The 22357-nt window shown below is 36.0% G+C and overlaps 1 protein-coding gene across 1 annotated transcript in view; it reads right to left on the reverse strand.

The window, feature by feature from the left end:
* Positions 1-21863, reverse strand: part of LOC128639043 (NXPE family member 4-like) — a 203956-nt gene extending 182093 nt beyond the window's left edge. The window contains exon 1 of the mRNA XM_053691184.1: positions 21190-21863. Coding sequence (XP_053547159.1) covers positions 21190-21863 — 674 coding nt within the window. The remainder of the gene's footprint in view (positions 1-21189) is intronic.
* Positions 21864-22357: the final 494 nt, after the last annotated feature.

Below are 22357 nucleotides of genomic sequence, written 5' to 3' on the forward strand. Positions count from 1 at the left end.
TATTCCCCTTAGTGGTTGCTTTGAAGATCTGGGGTGGAGAGTTTGAAAACAAAAAAGTGGTTTTTCATTCTGATAATATGGGTGTGGTTTTTGCCATCAACCGTTTGTCTTCTAGTTCTAAACCGGTTATTGGTTTGATCAGAATGTTTGTTTTCGAATGCTTGAAACATAATGTGTACTTTAGAGCTATTCATGTGCCTGGAAAGGAGAATGTAGGGGCTGACGCTCTTTCTCGTTTTCAGTGGCAGAGGTTTCGAGAGGCTGTTCCGGATGCAGACTTGGTGGGTGCTACATGCCCGGAGGAAATGTGGTACCTGAATTTTCTAGAGTTCTGAATATGGTGAGGGGAGCCTTAGCTCCTAGGACTTGGAAGGCGTATGTGGCTGTTTGGGTTCAGTGGCTTAATAAATTGGTAGAGCAGGTTAGTCAGGTGAATGAGATAATTTTGCTCTTGGACTGGATTGAGACGTGGAGGGTGAAAAATTTCTCTAAGTCAATGATAAAGCGGAACATGTCGGCTTTATCTTTTTTGTTTAAAATTTTAGGCTGGGAGGATTTATCTAAGATATTTTGTATCCGCATGGCGGTTAAAAGTTTGTTAAAGAATAAGGTCGTTTTAGATAAGAGACGTCCATTGGTTTTCTCAATTTTAGAGAGATTGGTTTTAGTTCTGCATAAGGTTTGTTTTTCTAATTTTGAAGTGTCGTTATTTAAAGTAGCTTTTGTATTAGCATATTTTGGTGCTTTTAGAGTGTCTGAGTTGGTTTCTGCTAATCGTTGGAGTCATGGTGGTTTTGAGGTAGATGATGTTGTTTTGAATTCTGAAGAAATTTTGTTATGGTTGAAGAAGTCAAAGACTGACCAAGAAGGTAAAGGTTGTTGGGTTAGATTGAATCGAATTGGAGGGGTGTGCTGCCCAGTTACGGCAGTTCGAGAATTTTTGCAGTTTAGGAGTTGTTTAAAGGTTAGAACATTTTTAATCCATGAAGACGGAACATGCTTATCTCGTTTTCAATTTGAAGCAGTGTTGAAGAAAGGTTTAGCATTGATTGGGGTTGACAGTAAGGAATTTGGTTGCCATTCGTTTAGGATTGGGGCGGCTACGGAAGCGAGCTCTTTAGGTTTGAATGAAGGCGTGGTGAAGAAGATTGGAAGGTGGAAGTCTGGTTGTTTCAGATTATATGTTAGGCCAGATTTAGTGTATTAGCCTTTTTTGTTTCAGCAGGTCCTCCTCATTGTTGGATCGTTGGTCACTCCTATATTTACTGGGCGAGAAAAGCAGCTGCATGTAAAGAGGCGGGTTCACAACTTTGTTGTTCATTTGAGAATGTTTTCATAAAATGGTTTGGTATTAGGGGTTTGAGGTGGGATCAATTGATAGGGCATGTTATTAGTTGGGCTAGGCTTTTTCACCCTCCTGATATTTTAGTCATTCATGCGGGGGGCAATGGCCTTGGTTTTATGTCTCAAAAAAGGTTAATAGATCTGATTAAGTGGGACATCATTAGATTAAGGGAGCTATTTCCTCAAATCATGATTGTTTGGTCTGATATAGAATGCAGGATTAGCTGGAGGTCTGCATGGGATTCTCGGAAATTGGACTGCTCTAGAAAGAAAGTTAACAGGACAATTTCTAGTTTTGTGACAAAATTGGGTGGTTGTGCAATACGACATGTTGAATTCGAAGGTGAAACGGGAAGATGTTTCTTTTTAATCGATGGGGTTCACCTTAACGAGATTGGTCTTCATTTGTTTAATTTTAATTTAAGCGAAGGTGTGAAAAAGGCCTTAGCCCTGTGGGTTGGTGCACGATTGTAATTCGTGCAGTGGCGGGGTGCTAGCCTAAAAAGTCGTATATTATTGGGGGTACCTCCTCAGATATGGGGAGAGATTTATGTGGGGGCGTGCCTGGCTGAGAGCCAGTGGAAGGCACGTCTTTTTTGTTTAGGGCATGCACCTTTAAATGAAGTTTGTGTATTTTAATAAAGTTTTTTCTTCATTTATTTTAATAAATGCGGGCTGCGGCCTTTTTCACCCATATTTTGTGTCAGTGTTTTATTTATTTATTGAGTTATTTAGGTAAAATGCCTAGATGTGTGGTCAATGAAGCCCCGTCGAGCGCCTGTGAGAGGAGGGGCCAGTGACCTCACTCGAGGCGTAGAGGGGCGTGTCTGCGTGAGCCGTTGCTCACTTTTCCCGTTGTCATCGAACGAAGAGGATCTGGAAAAGAAGCGTCCCTCCCTCCCCTTTGGTTTTGGTAAGTGGTTGTCGCAGCTGTTGCGGGGTGCTAGCCTAAAAAGTCGTATATTATTGGGGGTACCTCCTCAGATATGGGGAGAGATTTATGTGGGGGCGTGCCTGGCTGAGAGCCAGTGGAAGGCACGTCTTTTTTGTTTAGGGCATGCACCTTTAAATGAAGTTTGTGTATTTTAATAAAGTTTTTTCTTCATTTATTTTAATAAATGCGGGCTGCGGCCTTTTTCACCCATATTTTGTGTCAGTGTTTTATTTATTTATTGAGTTATTTAGGTAAAATGCCTAGATGTGTGGTCACTACTGTGAGGTAATACTACCGCAGTTATAATAAGGAATATTCATCCTAATAATTATACCTCTGATAGGTAGAATATATTTCCTCTATTTTCCATTCTAACCGTTGAGCAGCCTCTTATTTAGTACCTTGCCTACTAGATCCACTAGTGATCTATCTAACCCACTATTAGTGTGCCTCAGTCCTATATAGCCACTCATATTTTATTTTTTGGCATATTCCTCAATATTACATTGGGAGTTTATACTCTTGTGTCTGAGTTTTATACTGTTTATTACACAGTGGGGTAATTTGTTTGCGATTTGCCTCCACTCTAGTACTCCTGAGATTATTACTCCAGTATAGAAGTACCTTTGCTACTTTTCTGTGCTTTTAATACACACACCTATTTTATTTTAATTATTTTCAATAAAAGCTATGTTTTACCCCTAATACTGGGAGATTCCATATGTCCCGTGGGAACCCTATGTTCAGTATTTCACGTGTTGTGGAGTGCTATTTACGTACATGCTTTTCTTCTGATTTGCATTAGAAATCTACTTTACTACTATGTTTAGTGTTCCTTTAAAGAGACAAGAAACTAACGCCTAGATTACGAGTTTGGCGTTAACAGGGGTGGGTTGCTTACAAGGCTTTTTTAAGCCAACGCTGGTATTAAGTTTTTTTTTAAACCTGGCGTTAGCTGCAAAAAGGTGAGCGTAGAGCAAAATTTTGCACCACATCTCACCTCAATACCAGCGTTGCTTACGGTAGCGGTAAGCTGGCTAAACGTGCTCGTGCACGATTTCCCCATAGGAAACAATGTGGCTGAGCTTGCTGGAAAAAAACCTAACACCTGCAAAAAAGCAGCGTCCAGCTTCTAACGCAGCCCCATTGTTTCCTATGGGAAAATAAAAAATATGTCTACACCCTAACATGAACCCCAAGTCTACCGCCCCCGCTATCGCTGACACCTACATTATATTATTAACCCCTAATCTGCCGCTCCGGACACCGCCGCCACCTACATTATCCCTATGAGCCCCTAATCTACTGCCCCCAACATCGCCGCCACCTACATTATACTTATAAACCCCTAATCTGTCGCCCCCAACGTCGCCGCCAACCTACCTACAATTATTAACCCCTAAATCTGCCGACCGGACATCGCCGCCACTTTAATAAATGTATTAACCCCTAAACCCCCGCACTCCCGCCTCGCAAACACTAGTTACATTTTATTAACCCCTAATCTGCCCCCCAACGTCGCCGACACCTACCTACATTTATTAACCCCTAATCTTCTGACCCCAATGTCGCCGCTACTATAATAAATTTATTAACCCCTAAACCTAAGTCTAACCCTAAGTATTACCCCCCAACTTAAATATAATTTAAATTAAACTAAATACATTTAACATAATTAAATAAATTAATCCTATTTAAAACTAAATACTTACCTATAAAATAACCTTAAGCTAGCTACAATATAACTAATTGTTACATTGTAGCTAGCTTAGGATTTATATTTATTTTACAGGCAACTTTGTATTTATTTTAACTAGGTACAATGGTTATTAAATAGTTATTAACTATTTAATAACTACCTAGCTAAAATAAGTACAAAATTACCTGTAAAATAAATCCTAACCTAAGTTACAATTACACCTAACACTACACTATCCTTAAATAAATTACCTAAACTAACTGCAATTAAATACAATTAAATTCAATAAACTAAATTACGAAAATAAAACCACTAAATTACAGAAAATAAAAAAAGAATTACAAGAATTTTTAACTAATTACAGCTAATCCAATCCCCCTAATAAAATAAAAAAGCCCCCTAAAATAATAACATTTCCCTACCCTATACTAAATTACAAATAGCCCTTAAAAGGGCCTATTGCGGGGCTCTTTTACCTGTAAAAGAAAAATACAATACCCCTCCAACATTAAAACCCACCACCCACACAACCCTACTCTAAAACCCACCCAATCCCCCCTTATAAAAAACTAACACTAACCCCCTGAAGTTCTCCCTACCTTGAGCCGTCTTCACCCAGCCGGGTACAAGTGGTCCTCCATACGGCAGAAGTCTTCATCCGATCGGGGCAGAAGAGGTCCTCCAGACGGCAGAAGGCTTCATCCAAGCGGCATCTTCTATCTTCATCCTTCCAGAGCGGAGCCATCTTCAATCCAGCCGACGCTGAGCTGTCCTCTTCATACGACGTTCTAACGAAGAATGAAGGTTCCTTTAAATGACGTCCCTTGAATTCCGATTGGCTGATAGGATTCTATCAGCCAATCGGAATTAAGGTAGGAAAAATCCTATTGGCTGATTGGATCAGCCAATAGGATTGAGCTCGCATTCAGAACAACATAAATCCTTTGAGAAAATAGTAAAAAAACATTGGCCATTATTATTAAAAGATCCCGTTATAGGATATACATTGGGAAGAAATCCCAAATTTATTTACAAAAAGGCAAAGAATTTTAAAAGATCTTGAGGGAAACCCAATTGAAGGTTTTTTTTCCCTGTAGACAATGCAAATCTTGTAAACATAGCAGTAAACTCAAAAATATAAGATCAGAGAAAATAGGAAAACTACTAAAAATTAATGGTATATTAAGATGTTCAGACACAAATATAATCTATTTAATACATTGAGGGGTAGTTATCAACGCGTCTACTTTTCCTGCCTTCGCCGGTTCAATACGCCCGCCTAAGCTCGCCTACCATCACCGCCGCAGACCTGCAAAATTTCGCCTAAGTTATCAATAAAGCTGTCAAAAAGCCGCGCACCAAGTACGGGGCGATGAGCAGCGGATTGTGAGAGTTATCACTCATCCGATCTCGCTGCTCTTTGGCTTTTTTACAGCTTTATTGCTAGCCTGTCACTAAGCACCCACACTAACTACACTGTTCTACCCCCTATACCGGCGCCCCCGGAGCCCCCCGCATCTAAATAAAGTTAGTAACCTCTAAACCGCCGCTCCCGGACACCGCCGCAACTCTTATAAATGTATTAACCCCTAAACCGCCGCTCCCGGACACCGCCGCAACCTACATTATACCTAGTAACCCCTATCCTGCCCCCCCTATACCGTTGCCCTCTATAATAAAGTTTTTAACCCCTATCCTGCTGATCCCGCACCTCGCCGCAACTAAATAAATAGTTTAACCCCTAAACCGCCGCTCCCGGACCCCGCCGCAACCTATATTAAACTTATTAACCCCTAATCTGCCCCCCTACACCGTCGCCACCTATAATACATTTATTAACACCTATCCTGCCCCCCACTACACCGCCGCCACTGTAATAAATTTATTAACCCCTAAACCTAAGTCTAACACTAACCCTAAAACCCCCCTAACTTAAATATTAATTAAATAAATCTAAATAATATTTCTCTTATTAACTAAGTTAATCCTATTTAAAACTAAATACTTACCTTTAAAATAAATCCTAATATAGCTACAATATAAATAATAATTATATTGTAGCTATCTTAGGATTTATTTTTATTTTACAGGTAACTTTCAATTTATTTTAACTAGGTACAATAGCTATTAAATAGTTATTAACTATTCAATAGCTACCTAGCTAAAATAAAGAGAAATTTACCTGTAAAATAAAAACTAACCTAAGTTACAATTACACCTAACACTACACTATACTTTAATAAATTATTCCTATTTAAAACTAAATACTTACCTGTAAAATAAACCATAAGATAGCTACAATGTAATTAATAATTACATTGTAGCTATTTTAGGATTTATATTTATTTTACAGGTAACTTTGTATTTATTTTAGCTAGTTAGAATAGTTATTAAATAGTTATTACCTATTTAATAACTACCTAGCTAAAAGAAATACAAAATTACCTGTAAAATAAATCCTAACCTAAGTTACAATTAAACCTAACACTACACTATCATTAAATTAATTATATAAATTAACTACAATTAAATACAATTACATAAACTAACTAAAGTACAAAAAATAAAAAAAGCTGTTACAAAAAATAAAAAAAATAAGTTACAAACATTTAAAAAATATTACAACAATTTTAAGCTAATTACACCTAATCTAAGCCCCCTAATAAAATACCAAAGCCCCCCAAAATAAAAAAATGCCCTACCCTATTCTAAATTTAAAAAGTTCAAAGCTCTTTTACCTTACCAGCCCTTAAAAGGGCCTTTTGCGGGGCATGCCCCAAAGAAAACTGCTCTTTTGCCTGTAAAAGAAAAATACAACCTCCCCCCAACATTAAAACCCACCACCCACATACCCCTAATCTAACCCAAACCCCCCTTAAATAAACCTAACACTACCCCCCTGAAGATCATCGTACCTTGAGTTGTCTTCAGCCAGCTGACCCACCGATGGAACCGAATAGGATATCCGGAGCGGCAGAAGTGATCCTTCAAGGGGCGCTGAAGAAGTCTTCCATCCGATGAAGTCATCATCCAGGCGGCACTGAAGAAGTCTTCCATCCGGGCGATGTCATCTTCCAAGCGGGGTCTTCAATCTTCTTTCTTCAGGATCCATCTTAATCCCGCCGACGCGGAACATCCTTCTTTCCCGACGGACTACCGATGAATGAAGGCTCCTTTAAGGGACGTCATCCAAGATGGCGTCCCTTCAATTCCGATTGGCTGATAGGATTCTATCAGCCAATCGGAATTAAGGTAGGAAAAATCTGATTGGATGATTGAATCAGCCAATCAGATTGAAGTTCAATCCGATTGGCTGATCCAATCAGCCAATCAGATTGATCTTGCATTCTATTGGCTGTTCCTATCAGCCAATAGAATGCGAGCTCAATCTGATTGGCTGATTCAATCAGCCAATCAGATTTTTCCTACCTTAATTCCGATTGGCTGATAGAATCCTATCAGCCAATCGGAATTGAAGGGACGCCATCTTGGATGACGTCCCTTAAAGGAGCCTTCATTCGTCGGTAGTCCGTCGGGAAAGAAGGATGTTCCGCGTCGGCGGGATGAAGATGGATCCTGAAGAAAGAAGATTGAAGACCCCGCTTGGAAGATGACATCGCCCGGATGGAAGACTTCTTCAGCGTCGCTTGGAAGATGACATCACCCGGATGGAAGACTTCTTCAGCGCCGCCTGGATGATGACTTCATCGGATGGAAGACTTCTTCAGCGCCCCTTGGAGGATCACTTCTGCCACTCCGGATCTCCTCTTTGGTTCCATCGGTGGGTCGGCTGGCTGAAGACAACTCAAGGTAGGATGATCTTCAGGAGGGTAGTGTTAGGTTTATTTAAGGGGGGTTTGGGTTAGAGTAGGGGTATGTGGGTGGTGGGTTTTAATGTTGGGGGGGTTGTATTTTTCTTTTACAGGCAAAAGAGCAGTTTTCTTTTGGGGCATGCCCCGCAAAAGGACCTTTTAAGGGCTGGTAAGGTAAAAGAGCTTTGAACCTTTTTAATTTAGAATAGGGTAGGGCATTTTTTTACTTTGGGGGGCTTTGTTATTTTATTAGGGGGCTTAGATTAGGTGTAATTAGCTTAAAATTGTTGTAATATTTTTTAAATGTTTGTAACTTATTTTTTTTATTTTTTGTAACTTAGCTTTTTTTATTTTGTGTACTTTAGTTAGTTTATGTAATTGTATTTAATTGTAGTTATTTGTAGTTAATTTATTTAATTAATGCAATGATAGTGTAGTGTTAGGTGTAATTGTAACTTAGGTTAGGATTTATTTTACAGGTAAATTTCTGTTTATTTTAGCTAGGTAAGCTATTAAATAGTTAATAACTATTTAATAGCTATTGTACCTAGTTAAAATAAATTGAAATTTGCCTGTAAAATAAAAATAAATCCTAAGATAGCTACAATATAATTATTATTTATATTGTAGCTATATTAGGGTTTATTTTAAAGGTAAGTATTTAGTTTTAAATAGGATTAATTTAGTTAATAATAGAAATATTATTTAGATTTATTTAATTAATATTTAAGTTAGGGGGTGTTAGGGTTAGTGTTAGACTTAGGTTTAGGGGTTAATAATTTTATTACAGTGGCGGCGGTATAGGGGGGGCTGCATAGGGGTTAATAAATGTATTATAGGTGTAGGGGGGGGCAGATTAGAGGTTAATAAGTTTAATATAGGTTGCGGCGGGGTCCGGGAACGGCAGTTTAGGGGTTAAACTATTTATTTAGTTGCAGCGAGGTGTGGGATCAGCAGGATAGGGGTTAATAACTTTATTATAGAGGGCGACGGTATAGGGTGGGGCAGGATAGGGGTTAATAGGTATCATGTAGGTGGCGGCGGGGTCTGGGAGCGGTGGTTTAGGGGTTAATACATATATTATAGTTGCGGCGGGGTCAGGGAGCGGCGGTTTAGGGTTTAACATATTTATTATAGTGGCGGTGGGGTCCAGGAGCGGCGGTTTAGGGGGTAATACATTTATTTAGTTGCAGCGGTGTAGGGGGACAGATTAGGGGTGTTTAGACTCGGGGTACATGTTAGGGTGTTAGGTGCAGACATCTCCCATAGGAATCAATGGGATGTCTGGCAGCAGCGAACATGAACTTTCGCTATGGTCAGACTCCCATTGATTCCTATGGGATCCGCCACCTCCAGGGTGGAGGATTGAAAACCAGGTACGCTGGGCCGGAAAAATGCCGAGCGTACCTGCTAGTTTTTTGATAACTAGCAAAAGTAGTCAGATTGTGCCGCACTTGTGTGCGGAACATCTGTAGTGACATAAGAATCGATCTGTGTCGGACTGAGTCCGGCGGATCGAAGCTTACGTCACAAAATTCTACTTTTGCCGGTCTCTTGCCTTTGATAACTAAGGCGAATCAGCCTCGCCACAAATACGCTGTGGAATTCCAGCGTATTTGAGGTTGACGGCTTGATAACTACCCCCCATTGTAGCTGTAATCTTAAATATTTTGGACAAACAGGTAGGAAACTGAGAGATCGTATAAGAGACCACCTCCTTGCAATAGAGCACAAAAGTAAAGATACAAATCTCTATAGACATTTTTCGGAAGTACATTTAGGCAAACTTGAGGATTTCAAATATTGGGGAATTAAAAAGCTAGAACCTGATGGCAGACGAGGGAATATGGAAGAAAAGTTAATTAGACAAGAAGCCAAGCTAATTTATAGTTTTGGCACACTGGCCCCCAGGGGCCTGAACAGTGCATTGGACCTCAATTTCATTCTAAAATAACATAAAGTTTAAAAAAACATTTTTTTCCACATTCCCCTTTTCACTCCTGTTTTCTCCCCTTTTTCCTAACTGTTAGGTTAAATAAATATCCAACTAGACTCCAATTCTATACAACTAATATTTAGGTTTAGGTCAATATGAATAATAAAATCCAACTTATTTATGTCAATAGGAATAATAAAATCCCACTTATTTAGAAAGATCAGGAGGAAACAGACATTAACAATATGGGCTTACAACTATAGAATTTAGGGTATATGCAAAATAGACACAAGTAATACGAATTGATAATTACACATATATTTCCAATATACTGGCCAGTAAGATGATATGTACATCTACGTGAAGTGAGGAAGATAACATACGATTAAATGTGTTAAAAGAAGAGTGAAATAGTTACAAAACCCATTTATAAAATTGCACCCACAATTGTTGAACAAAGAGAAATATCTTCCAGCTGTTGTGAAACATTTAGAAAACATTTATATAAAAAATATATTGTCAACGCATACATTAGAATGACATTCAAAATATAATCAACTAATATCGATAACTGCAGAACATATTCATTATATTATTCCTTCAATAAATATCAAATAAATAAAACTTTCTATTTTTTTATATATTTTTCTATATTTTTTGACATGTATAAAATTTATTTGGACAGGAAATATACAAGAAATATGATAAATAACCACTCTGAGGTATCTATCTATATAATAAGTATATATATATATAGAAAGAAAAGATACACAAGACTTATTTAGGGAGACTGTGAAAATAGGCTCGCAATAAAATTGAAGAAATCAGAATCTACTGTTTTTTATATAAATAAATTAAACCCCTTAGCTTTAAGTTCTATATACTAATATAATAGATAAATACAACTCAATAAACTCACATATATGTAAATCAATTATACGATCTTCCCATATGAGAAGAGGGAAATAGTAATTCATTGGATTTGAAATTGGCACTTAACAATGACGGGGGAATAAATATCAAACTAAAATGTATTTTGTTTTATTCATTTTTATTTATATTCCATTTATGTGATCTGTTATGTAACACACTCTTGTTGGTCAAAAAATATATAAGACCAATTATTCAGCAAATATAAATAAAAGAAATCAGTGGACAATAAATTTTCCTGAAAACACACAAAGGGTTAACATGATGGTATAAAAGGAAGGAGCGGCAGACCATGAAACATCTTGATAAAGGCTTGTATTAGCTGAAACGCGTAGACGTTCATACTACTTAGCTCCCAGAACGAGGACTTGTAACAATTGGTCTCCCAGGACCCAAATCAGTATTGTGCTACAATTCAAGTACAAACTGAAGCGGTAGGAGAAACTATCAGAAACTACACTTCATTTCACTCCCAGAACCAATTCTAAAAAAGTTGCTTTGAAATTGCACGAATAGAAGCGGTAGGAGTTAAGGATAGAAGATACTAACAGTCTTCCCATTTGAAAAAGTGCGCACACTCTCCATACTCTACACTGATTGGACACAAATCGGTAAACGGAATACAGATCGAAACTGGGCAAGCACGCCAAAACATCTACTGACACAACTAGCTTCTAAGCTCAAGAAAAAAGAGTGAGTACAAAGAAAAAGCCGGAATCTATTAACAACTTTGATGTGCACATATAGCACAATAACATCTTAGAACGGCTGCCAATTTGAAATAATTAAGCTGTTTATTATCAACACACAGCGTCTTTGTGCCCATACATATTACGGCACAGATTTATAAAGACTTTCGATACATTGTTCACATCGTTAAGTGGATTGTTTTGCTAACAATCAAATTGACTGATACATTATTCATATCTTTTATTGAATTTTATTAGATAGTCTCGCTTATATAACATTGTTCCCATATCTTTACCGGATTTAAAGTATAAGCTAACGTAACAAATAATAACAAGCATGTATCATCAGATCATTTAAGCTTCTTTATTTTATGTGGATTTTTTATGTGAGACAATTATTTTAGAGACACTGGTGTCATATCTTATCTTATTTTCCAAAATAAACTGTTTAATTAATATGCTGCATTAGTTGATGTGTCAAATTTTAATTATTTTCCATTTTTATTAAAATTTATTTGTATAAATCCATATGAGTTTTATTTCCTTCAGCCCCATCTGATCAATTGATTTGTTTTTTATTGAATTACAATACAAGTTAAAAATACGTTCACCTAGTACATGAAAAACTTTTAGTTATTACATAAAATTGAAATTAAAACCCAATCACCACACAACAGTCAGCCCTTGGGGCGCCACTAACAGACTCATCACATTATATTCACCCCTAGTTCGAACTCGTGAGAAGTAAGAACAGTTAGTAGGCCAGCACTGTCTTTGCTAAGTATAAGTGTACACCCACTTAGCCACTTTTAGAATTTGATGTTGTAGTGATGTTCACACAAGTAAATCCCATAACTCCAGTGTCTATTTCTTGATCTATTTGTCACAGCGGGACCAACTCAAGAATGAATAAATTAGCGTCACAATTATAACGCTGCTATTACGAGTTTTAAAGGAGAAAAATATTGCGTGCATTACAGAAAGAGGCTGGTCGCGTGCACAAGCACGTTTTCCCCATAGAAGTCAATGGAGGCGAGAAATTGCAAGGAAAAAACTTCCAACACTTGTGTTGAGCGTAAAGTGAGTGACGACATGGCCTTCTGTGAAAAAGTACCTAAATTGTGTTAATTTCATAATAAAAAAGTGCTGTATATTGTTTGTGTGTATCTAATTCTGTCTGCATGTGATGTTAATTGTACGTAATGTGCTGTATATTGTTTGTATGTATCTAATTCTGTCTGCATGTGATGTTATTTGTACGTAATGTGCTGTATATTGTTTGTGTGTATCTAATTCTGTATGCATGTGATGCTATTTGTACGTAATGTGCTGTATATTGTTTGTATGTATCTAATTCTGTATGTATGTGATGCTATTTGTACGTAATGTGCTGTATATTGTTTGTATGTATCTAATTGTGTATGTATGTGATGCTATTTGTATGTAATGTGCTGTATATTGTTTGTATGTATCTAATTGTGTATGTATGTGATGGTATTTGTACGTAATGTGCTGTATATTGTTTGTATGTATCTAATTCTGTATGTATGTGATGTTATTTGTACGTAATGTGCTGTATATTGTTTGTATGTATCTAATTGTGTATGTATGTGATGTTATTTGTACGTAATGTGCTGTATATTGTTTGTATGTATCTAATTCTGTATGTATGTGATGCTATTTGTACGTAATGTGCTGTATATTGTTTGTATGTATCTAATTGTGTATGTATGTGATGATATTTGTACGTAATATGCTGTATATTGTTTGTATGTATCTAATTCTGTATGTATGTGATGCTATTTGTACGTAATGTGCTGTATATTGTTTGTATGTATCTAATTCTGTATGTATGTGATGCTATTTGTACGTAATGTGCTGTATATTGTTTGTATGTATCTAATTCTGTATGTATGTGATGCTATTTGTACGTAATGTGCTGTATATTGTTTGTATGTATCTAATTGTGTATGTATGTGATGCTATTTGTACATAATGTGCTGTATATTGTTTGTGTACGTAATGTGCTGTATATTGTTTGTGTACGTAATGTGCTGTATATTGTTTGTGTACGTAATGTGCTGTATATTGTTTGTGTGTATCTAATTCTGTATGCATGTGATGCTATTTGTACGTAATGTGCTGTATATTGTTTGTGTGTATCTAATTCTGTATGCATGTGATGCTATTTGTACGCAATGTGCTGTATATTGTTTGTGTGTATCTAATTCTGTATGCATGTGATGCTATTTGTACGTAATGTGCTGTATATTGTTTGTGTGTATCTAATTCTGTATGCATGTGATGCTATTTGTACGTAATGTGCTGTATATTGTTTGTGTGTATCTAATTCTGTATGCATGTGATGCTATTTGTACGTAATGTGCTGTATATTGTTTGTGTGTATCTAATTCTGTATGCATGTGATGCTATTTGTACGTAATGTGCTGTATATTGTTTGTGTGTATCTAATTCTGTATGCATGTGATGCTATTTGTACGCAATGTGCTGTATATTGTTTGTGTGTATATAATTCTGTATGCATGTGATGCTATTTGTACGTAATGTGCTGTATATTGTTTGTATGAATCTAATTCTGTATGCATGTGATGCTATTTGTACGTAATGTGCTGTATATTGTTTGTGTGTATCTAATTCGGTCTGCATGTGATGCTATTTGTACGTAATGTGCTGTATATTGTTTGTGTGTATCTAATTCTGTATGCATGTGATGCTATTTGTACGCAATGTGCTGTATATTGTTTGTGTGTATCTAATTCTGTATGCATGTGATGCTATTTGTACGTAATGTGCTGTATATTGTTTGTGTGTATCTAATTCTGTATGCATGTGATGCTAATTGTACGTAATGTGCTGTATATTGTTTGTGTGTATCTAATTCTGTATGCATGTGATGCTATTTGTACGTAATGTGCTGTATATTGTTTGTGTGTATCTAATTCTGTATGCATGTGATGCTATTTGTACGCAATGTGCTGTATATTGTTTGTGTGTATCTAATTCTGTATGCATGTGATGCTATTTGTACGTAATGTGCTGTATATTGTTTGTGTGTATCTAATTCTGTATGCATGTGATGCTATTTGTACGTAATGTGCTGTATATTGTTTGTGTGTATCTAATTCGGTCTGCATGTGATGCTATTTGTACGTAATGTGCTGTATATTGTTTGTGTGTATCTAATTCTGTATGCATGTGATGCTATTTGTACGTAATGTGCTGTATATTGTTTGTGTGTATCTAATTCTGTATGCATGTGATGCTATTTGTACGTAATGTGCTGTATATTGTTTGTGTGTATCTAATTCTGTATGCATGTGATGCTATTTGTACGTAATGTGCTGTATATTGTTTGTGTGTATCTAATTCTGTATGCATGTGATGCTATTTGTACGTAATGTGCTGTATATTGTTTGTGTGTATCTAATTCTGTATGCATGTGATGCTATTTGTACGTAATGTGCTGTATATTGTTTGTGTGTATCTAATTCGGTCTGCATGTGATGCTATTTGTACGTAATGTGCTGTATATTGTTTGTGTGTATCTAATTCTGTATGCATGTGATGCTATTTGTACGTAATGTGCTGTATATTGTTTGTGTGTATCTAATTCTGTATGCATGTGATGCTATTTGTACGTAATGTGCTGTATATTGTTTGTGTGTATCTAATTCTGTATGCATGAGATGCTATTTGTACGTAATGTGCTGTATATTGTTTGTGTGTATCTAATTCTGTATGCATGTGATGCTATTTGTACGTAATGTGCTGTATATTGTTTGTGTGTATCTAATTCGGTCTGCATGTGATGCTATTTGTACGCAATGTGCTGTATATTGTTTGTGTGTATCTAATTCTGTATGCATGTGATGCTATTTGTACGTAGATGTAGCTAAATGAGTGTATGTTCATGTATGTCTATGTAAGTCAATGTAAAATGGGTTTGTGTGCATTTTTTTTCTAACACCCAAGATCTCGGAACTTTGATCCAGTTATATTTTGTAAATACTTTTTTTTATTAAAAATGAAAAATTGTATAGTGTTTGTATGAGTGTAAGTGTACGTTGTATGATATTTTTAAAGTGATTTGTGAATGTTTTTGGTAGCGGGATATCAATAACTACTGGGTCTTGGTGAGCGTTATGGATTTGAGCATAGATGGGGATATTTATCACTAATACGTTACCAGCTCCACTGAGAGTTCAACATCCCAGATATTTCTTATGGCCATACATGAAGGTATCACTATTTTGCAAGGGTAACAGGTCACAGAGTATCTCTCTTGCCCAAAGAGAGTTTTCCAGCCAGGGTTCAGAGAAAGTAGGCCCAAACTGTGTGTATCTCTGTTTTACAAAGTGAGTCTCTCTCCTTTTGCATAGTGTAGAAGGTTATATCAGTGATAAACTTCTCCTTCATTCTCTGAATCCTTCCAATATAATTTCTCTGGGTAAACCCTTTGAGTCTGAGCTTATCTCTCATTGGCCCTTGGTAATTTCTGCAGGCCTGGTATATATATATATATATATATATATATATATATATATATATATATATATATATATATATATATATATATATATATATATATATATTAATTATAGACATGTACATTCAATACATCTATAATTTCCTAGCTTTAATAATCTATTTTTTCAATATATGGCCCATCTAATATATTTGAACATTTAATTTCAAATCCAAACATGGGTTTATTTTATAAAATGTATTTCCTGCTAACTTAGATAACTTGGAATATCATATGCCTGTAATAAAAAAGTAATCTATTCTGCAATAGTTGGTTAAACTTTTTAAATATTAATACAGATATAAATTAATTTCACTATAATAGACACTTATCTAATATAGTGTTTTAGGCATAAGGCATATCTCCCAGACCTATACAGATATTGATATTTTCAATGCAATCTGAGTATTTAACTATATGAAATATATAGACAATCTATTTAAATTTTAAGATTTAAATTCTTATATGGATTCTCTTACACAGGGTTAAAATATTTTCTCCTGCTATAACCCATTGTCAGGGTGCCAGGAATCAGACTGAGACGAGAAGTGCAAAAATAATCACACCTTTATTAATAGCAAAAAATAATAAAAAGTCCACAAGTCAAATAACAAGCCAGGAGTCAAAACCAGAGCTGGTAGTCAGATGAGCCGAGTCAGGAACAATGAAAACAGCAGAGTCAGGAACAAGCCAGGGATCAGGAACCAGGAAGGATGTCAGGCAGCCAGGTAATACACAGGAACTCTCACAAACAGGTCTGAGACAACGCAAAGACAAAGCATACTGAACAGAGGCCCTTTAAATAATAAGTGATGACATCACAATTCTGAGACTGCATCCTGTCTCACATGGATGATGCACACCAGTCTGGCCATAAAATGAAGTGCAGGAAGTGAGCAGCATCCCCCACAATGCACCATAGTTAGGAAGAGAGGTGAGTAAAATGGCTGCCAGCAGCACATGGCAAACACAACAGGGAAAAACCCTGACACCAATTCAGATGAAAGTCTGGGGGTTTGTATGTTTAATTCAGCATGCACCAATAAACTCTTAGGAGATACATATTTAAATTTGCTGTCCATCCTGAAATTTCTCCCACACTGCAGACATTTAGGCTGTGGTCCACAGGGGGCATCTTGATCTAGGCAAATCCATTACACATTGCCTAGTGCAGGAAGCCCTTAAATGTAATTCCTTTGAAGTTATATATCTTAGAGTCTGACAAATGTCTGCTTTGAACTCTGAGTTGTGTATTTGGATATAGAGAGGGGGGTCTGATTTCTGAGTCTAGCTTCAATGGATTCAATGGTCAAAGCATTTTATATCAAAACAGATTCATATATGGATGCAATATTAATTTATGTGGTATATATATATATATATATATATATATATATATATATATATATATATATATATATATATATATATATATATATATATATATATATATATATATATTAAATATCACTCAGCAATACCCTGACATGTATGTGTCTGGTAAATTGTTTAATTCTATATCTATATATTTTGTCCTGCCCTCCATGGCGTGTATATTGTATTCACCTGTCCATCACCTGCATATTGTTCTAGGCTTGCCTATCTGACATATTACATCAGCATTTCTCACAGCCACCCTACAATTTGTGGTATTGTAACAGGTTGAGAACCTGCTGCACCTTCCACAATTTATGCCCAGTTTCTATAAAAGGAAACAAGGAGCACACAATCCACACCTGAGAAAATAAATCAATGCCCCAAATGCATAGCTTCCCCTTGGACCAACCAAATCAGGACATTTTATTTGTATTTAAAAAGGACACTTTCGATATATTGAAGCTTTGAAGAGGTCATTGGTGGGCTATTTATGCATTTACATTATTGTTCTCATCAATTTAAGGAAGATTGCTACAAAATCTGGTGGGATTATGCTAAAATTTCACAAGATCAAAGATTGATCTCGGCACTGATGATGCTGATTGGCTGTGTTTTTTCACCATGCATATGATATTAGAAAGAATCACACATCACTCACCCTGGTGAGCTGAACTTATTTTTAGGTAAAATGTCTTAATTTTGTACATAGAAAAGTCCATGCAATATTGTCTAGTCAGTTTTTTACAGATAGGTTGAATCGCTTTCAAGGGATTTAGTATATGGGTAACATGTCCCTTTAAAGGCACATTCTACTCCAAAAGTGTTATTGTTTAAAAACATAGATAATTCCTTATTACCCATTCCCGAGTTTTGCATAACCAACATGGTTATATTAATATACTTTTTATCTCTGTGATCCCCTTGTATCTAAGCTTTTGCAGACTGCCATCTTATTTCAGTTCTTTTGACAAACTTGCATTTTATCTAATCAGTGCTGACTCATACATAACTCCATGGGAGTGAGCACAATGTTATCTATATAGCACGCATGAGCTAGAGTTGTCTAGCTGTAAAAAACTGTCAAAATACAAATTTGATGATAAAAGTAAGTTCCAAAGTTTTTTTTAAAATTGCATGCCCTTGACTAGACTGTCTTTTTAATTTTGTTGTATTTCAATTGCAGAACCAATGTGAATCAATCATTTATTCTGTGAAGTGCATTTTATAAGATTTCCAAATTAAAATTTATTTTAAATTGCTCAGAATGTGTTGTGCCTAAAAAAAGAATCCATGTGTTGTGTCTAAAAAAAAACACCCAATAGCTTGTATGAGTACAATTCAGCATTAGGGATTTTTTTCCAAAATTCAACATTTTGCCGGTTGACAAATCTGTTATTGTCAGCTTCAAATAGCAATTCTTTAATTAGGACTTTCTCTATTTTGAAGTTGTTATGTATACACGTTCACGTATCAATAGATACAAAACTTCCAAACTTAAATACTATTACATTTTTTTCAAAGTTATTCAACGTTTAAAAATTTAATCTAAATAGAAACTTCATTCAAACTAAAATTATAGCTGCTCTAACAGCCGGTAACTTATCAGATATAATATGAATTGTATTTAATCACGTGCATATTTTTTATTGAATTGCATATTTGAGGCTAAAATTGTTCATGACCATCTAGCAAATGCATACATTATTGTTGAAAGGCACCACATGTGTATATCAATAAAGACAAATTTCCAATAAACTGCAATGAATCCAAGGTACTCACATTTCGAAAAAGCACCATATTGGGCTATTAGGCGCAGGTTGGATCTTTGACAGTGAACCAGCTAACTGAACTCCGGTTCTCAAGAACACAGGATCACAGGATAAAAGCCGTTAACGTGACTCAACTCCACCAGGTAGCTAAAGCTCATCAATAATCAGGGTTCAAAAAGTGGTTAAAAGTAAAGTCCATTTATTAAAATGTCTCATTAACAACTAAAAATACCACACAAAAAAACCCATTAACAATGAGCAGAGGTTAAAATAAATCTTGCAACGTGTTTCCTGGCGATAACGCAAGATGCCTGATAAAACAGCTTTATCGCCGAGAAATGGTTTGCAAGATCTATTTTAATAGCACAATAGAGTGTTTTTTTGGAAATGTGAGTAACTTGGATTTGATGGTCTATTGGAAATTTGAGATCTGTTTATTTATACAGCAAAATAAAAGTTAGTATTTAGCCAGTTCAGGGGCCCCAGCCACCATTTCAGCCACTGCATACTTTTGTCATCATATAGTTGACATCTTCCTTGACAAAGAGCTAATCAGACCTTCATATTTTGTCTTGTAATTCTCCCTTTTTGACTAAAATGTAGTCTGTGTCATTACTTGTCAGGTCAGTGTAAACAAGAGCTGTGTGTGTGTGTTTCCTTGGGTCTCTGTGTCTGAGTATGTCTGTGTCCCCATTGTCTTTTCCTTTTTAGGAAAGTTTGACCTTACTGATGAATATTCACATCTTTGTACAGACTTTGAGATTAATGAGACCTTTTATGGGAGTCTCCAACCCACCACTTTCCTTTTAAATAACTGTTTAGACAGTTCAGGGATTCCTTTCATCAATACTCTTGGTATCATATCATTGGCATCGTCTTTGACAAAAAGATAATCAGAACTCCATATTTGTTTTGTAATTCTCACTTTATGACATAAATTTAGTCTACATCAATACAGTTCACTGTAAGCAAGAGCTGAGTGTCTGTGTGAGTGTTTCTGTGTATTTTTATGCCTGAGTAAGTGTGTGTAAGTGTTTTTGTGTGTATATGTTTCTGTGTTTATGTAAGAGTGTACTACTTTTACTTTCAAGTTTGACTACACTAAAGAATAAAGTGTGTACACATTTTAGTGATTTAGTTAAAAATTGCAAAGGTCAAGGGGTAGGAGGCCATGATTAATGGTCTAGTAAGGGGCCCCAACATTCCTATTCTTCTCTGCCAAGACCAATTAGAAACATTTATAAATGGCAGTGTTTTCCCCAGGACCCGACTGATTCTACTGACCACACGGCTAAAATTTTGAGTTCATTTTAGGCAATGTGTGAAATTAAATCTATTTGCAACAGAGTTCAAAAATTTAACCTGCATATTTTTAAGGTTTTTCATTTTCATCAATTAATTTAACCAGGAATTACAGTTTAGCTATCGCAACAATAAAATGACAATTAGTGGTGAACTTCTTTTAAGTGCTAAACCCTTTCACTAAAGTAAAAACACACATTCTGCTCTCATCTTGAGAAGCGGTTATTCTTTTACTGGGGGTGGGGTCAAGGAATAAAGAAGCCACAGGGTATGTTTACTACAGCTCAAGGGTGAAGCAAAGTGTATAATAAAAACATAATCCTCCAAAATGTTTAGTACAACACAAAGCTGAAGGGGCTCACAGATAAGGCAATAGTATCTTGGGCAAAGGGGAAGCAGCAGACAGACAGGACAATATGGGCATAAACAAAGTGGTGGTCATGCAGTCTCAAGGGAGGAAGAATTTCAGTTATCAGTTCCTAAGACAAGAGATGAGGCAGTTCCATACCATAAATTAAAGGTGGTATAGGTATGATGATCAGTCCCTGTGATACTGAGGGTGCAGTTTATGGGAATAGTCACCTATATACAGACTGTGAGGGCAAGGGGCAGGTAAAGAGGTCTTATATAAGATCAGAATGAAATCAGCTCATGTCATACTTTGCCAACATACATCTTTTCACATTACTAAAATTATATTACTAGAGGGAGTTGGAATAAAATATTACTTGGATGAGTGAAAAGTGAAATAACTTTTTTTTAACGAAGAATTCAGTATTGTAAACATATTTTAATAGTTTGAAGGTGTGAAAAATTATAATTTATGATAAAGCCCCACTTCATTTTCTTACCTCACTAAGAGACTTGCTTCAAGTGGACTCAATTTCGAATTCCCAGTGAACCAACTCTTTATCTCTGTTAGTGAATCGCACAAGAAGTTTGTAGGTTTGATGCAATAAAAATATTCACCATCTCTATGATCTATGTACTCACATAGCTCTACTGATCTGTTGAGAGCAAAGCCACACTTAGTATCAGTCTCATTTTTTTGGCTTATAAACTTCCCAGAGTAATCTACAAGACCATGCCAAGTATTTCTTGAATTCCATAGAGCCGATATGGCTTCACTTGGGTGCATTAGAAATACAGCCACAGAAATGTTACCTTCCCAAAATAAAGTGAAATTAATATGATAGGTCCCATTGTCAAAATCCTCAATTCTTCCAGAAGTTCCTGCTTCAAATTCCGGAGTAAATATCCTTGCTCTTAAATAGTCTCCTCCATGGGTCTTCCTCCTTCCAAAATAATCAAACATGTCAACTTGAACAGTCATTTGATTGCCAACACAATATCTCTCCTTCGGATTTCTAATGGTGACTCTACTCATGTAAGGACTGGTTGTTTGATTTTTGTGGGTGAAGTTGATTCTAGGGATTTTAGAATCAATTTTATTATAGATTTCATTCACTTTCTTTGGAATCTGAGAGACTTTGTCCAAATCACTAGATGAAAAGTCAGCTGCCATCTTTATCCTGCAATCCTTTTATAAGAGAGAAGATCTGTATTTAGATTGGTAACACATGTTATGGGTTGCAAAATTAAAGGGACCTTAAATTTAGAATTTACTTACAACATGTTGCAGTATACTTTCATGATATACTTTTTTTTGCAATATAGTTTTTAAATAGTGTTTTTAATGCTTCCAATGGAGTAGAATGTATAATGCAAAATTCTGATTATTGACCCTGCTACATGTTAGATTGCGATTGATTGATTGATTAATCAGGACAGGAGTTCATTTATATTCATTAATAACTAACCACAGCAGAAGAATAAGTAAAAAATATCCAATACTTGTAAAGGTTATGTCTTTAGTGCTATGCATGTGTAAGTAGTTTTAAAAAATTAAGATTACGAGTTTTGCATTAGAGGCTGTGTGGTGCTAACGAGCAGTTTATGTTCACCGCTCACTTACAGACAGCGCTGGTATTACGGGTTTTTACAAACCCAACAGTAACC

Source organism: Bombina bombina, chromosome 8 (genome assembly GCF_027579735.1).
Source record: "Bombina bombina isolate aBomBom1 chromosome 8, aBomBom1.pri, whole genome shotgun sequence".
Taxonomy (NCBI): Eukaryota; Metazoa; Chordata; class Amphibia; order Anura; family Bombinatoridae; genus Bombina; species Bombina bombina.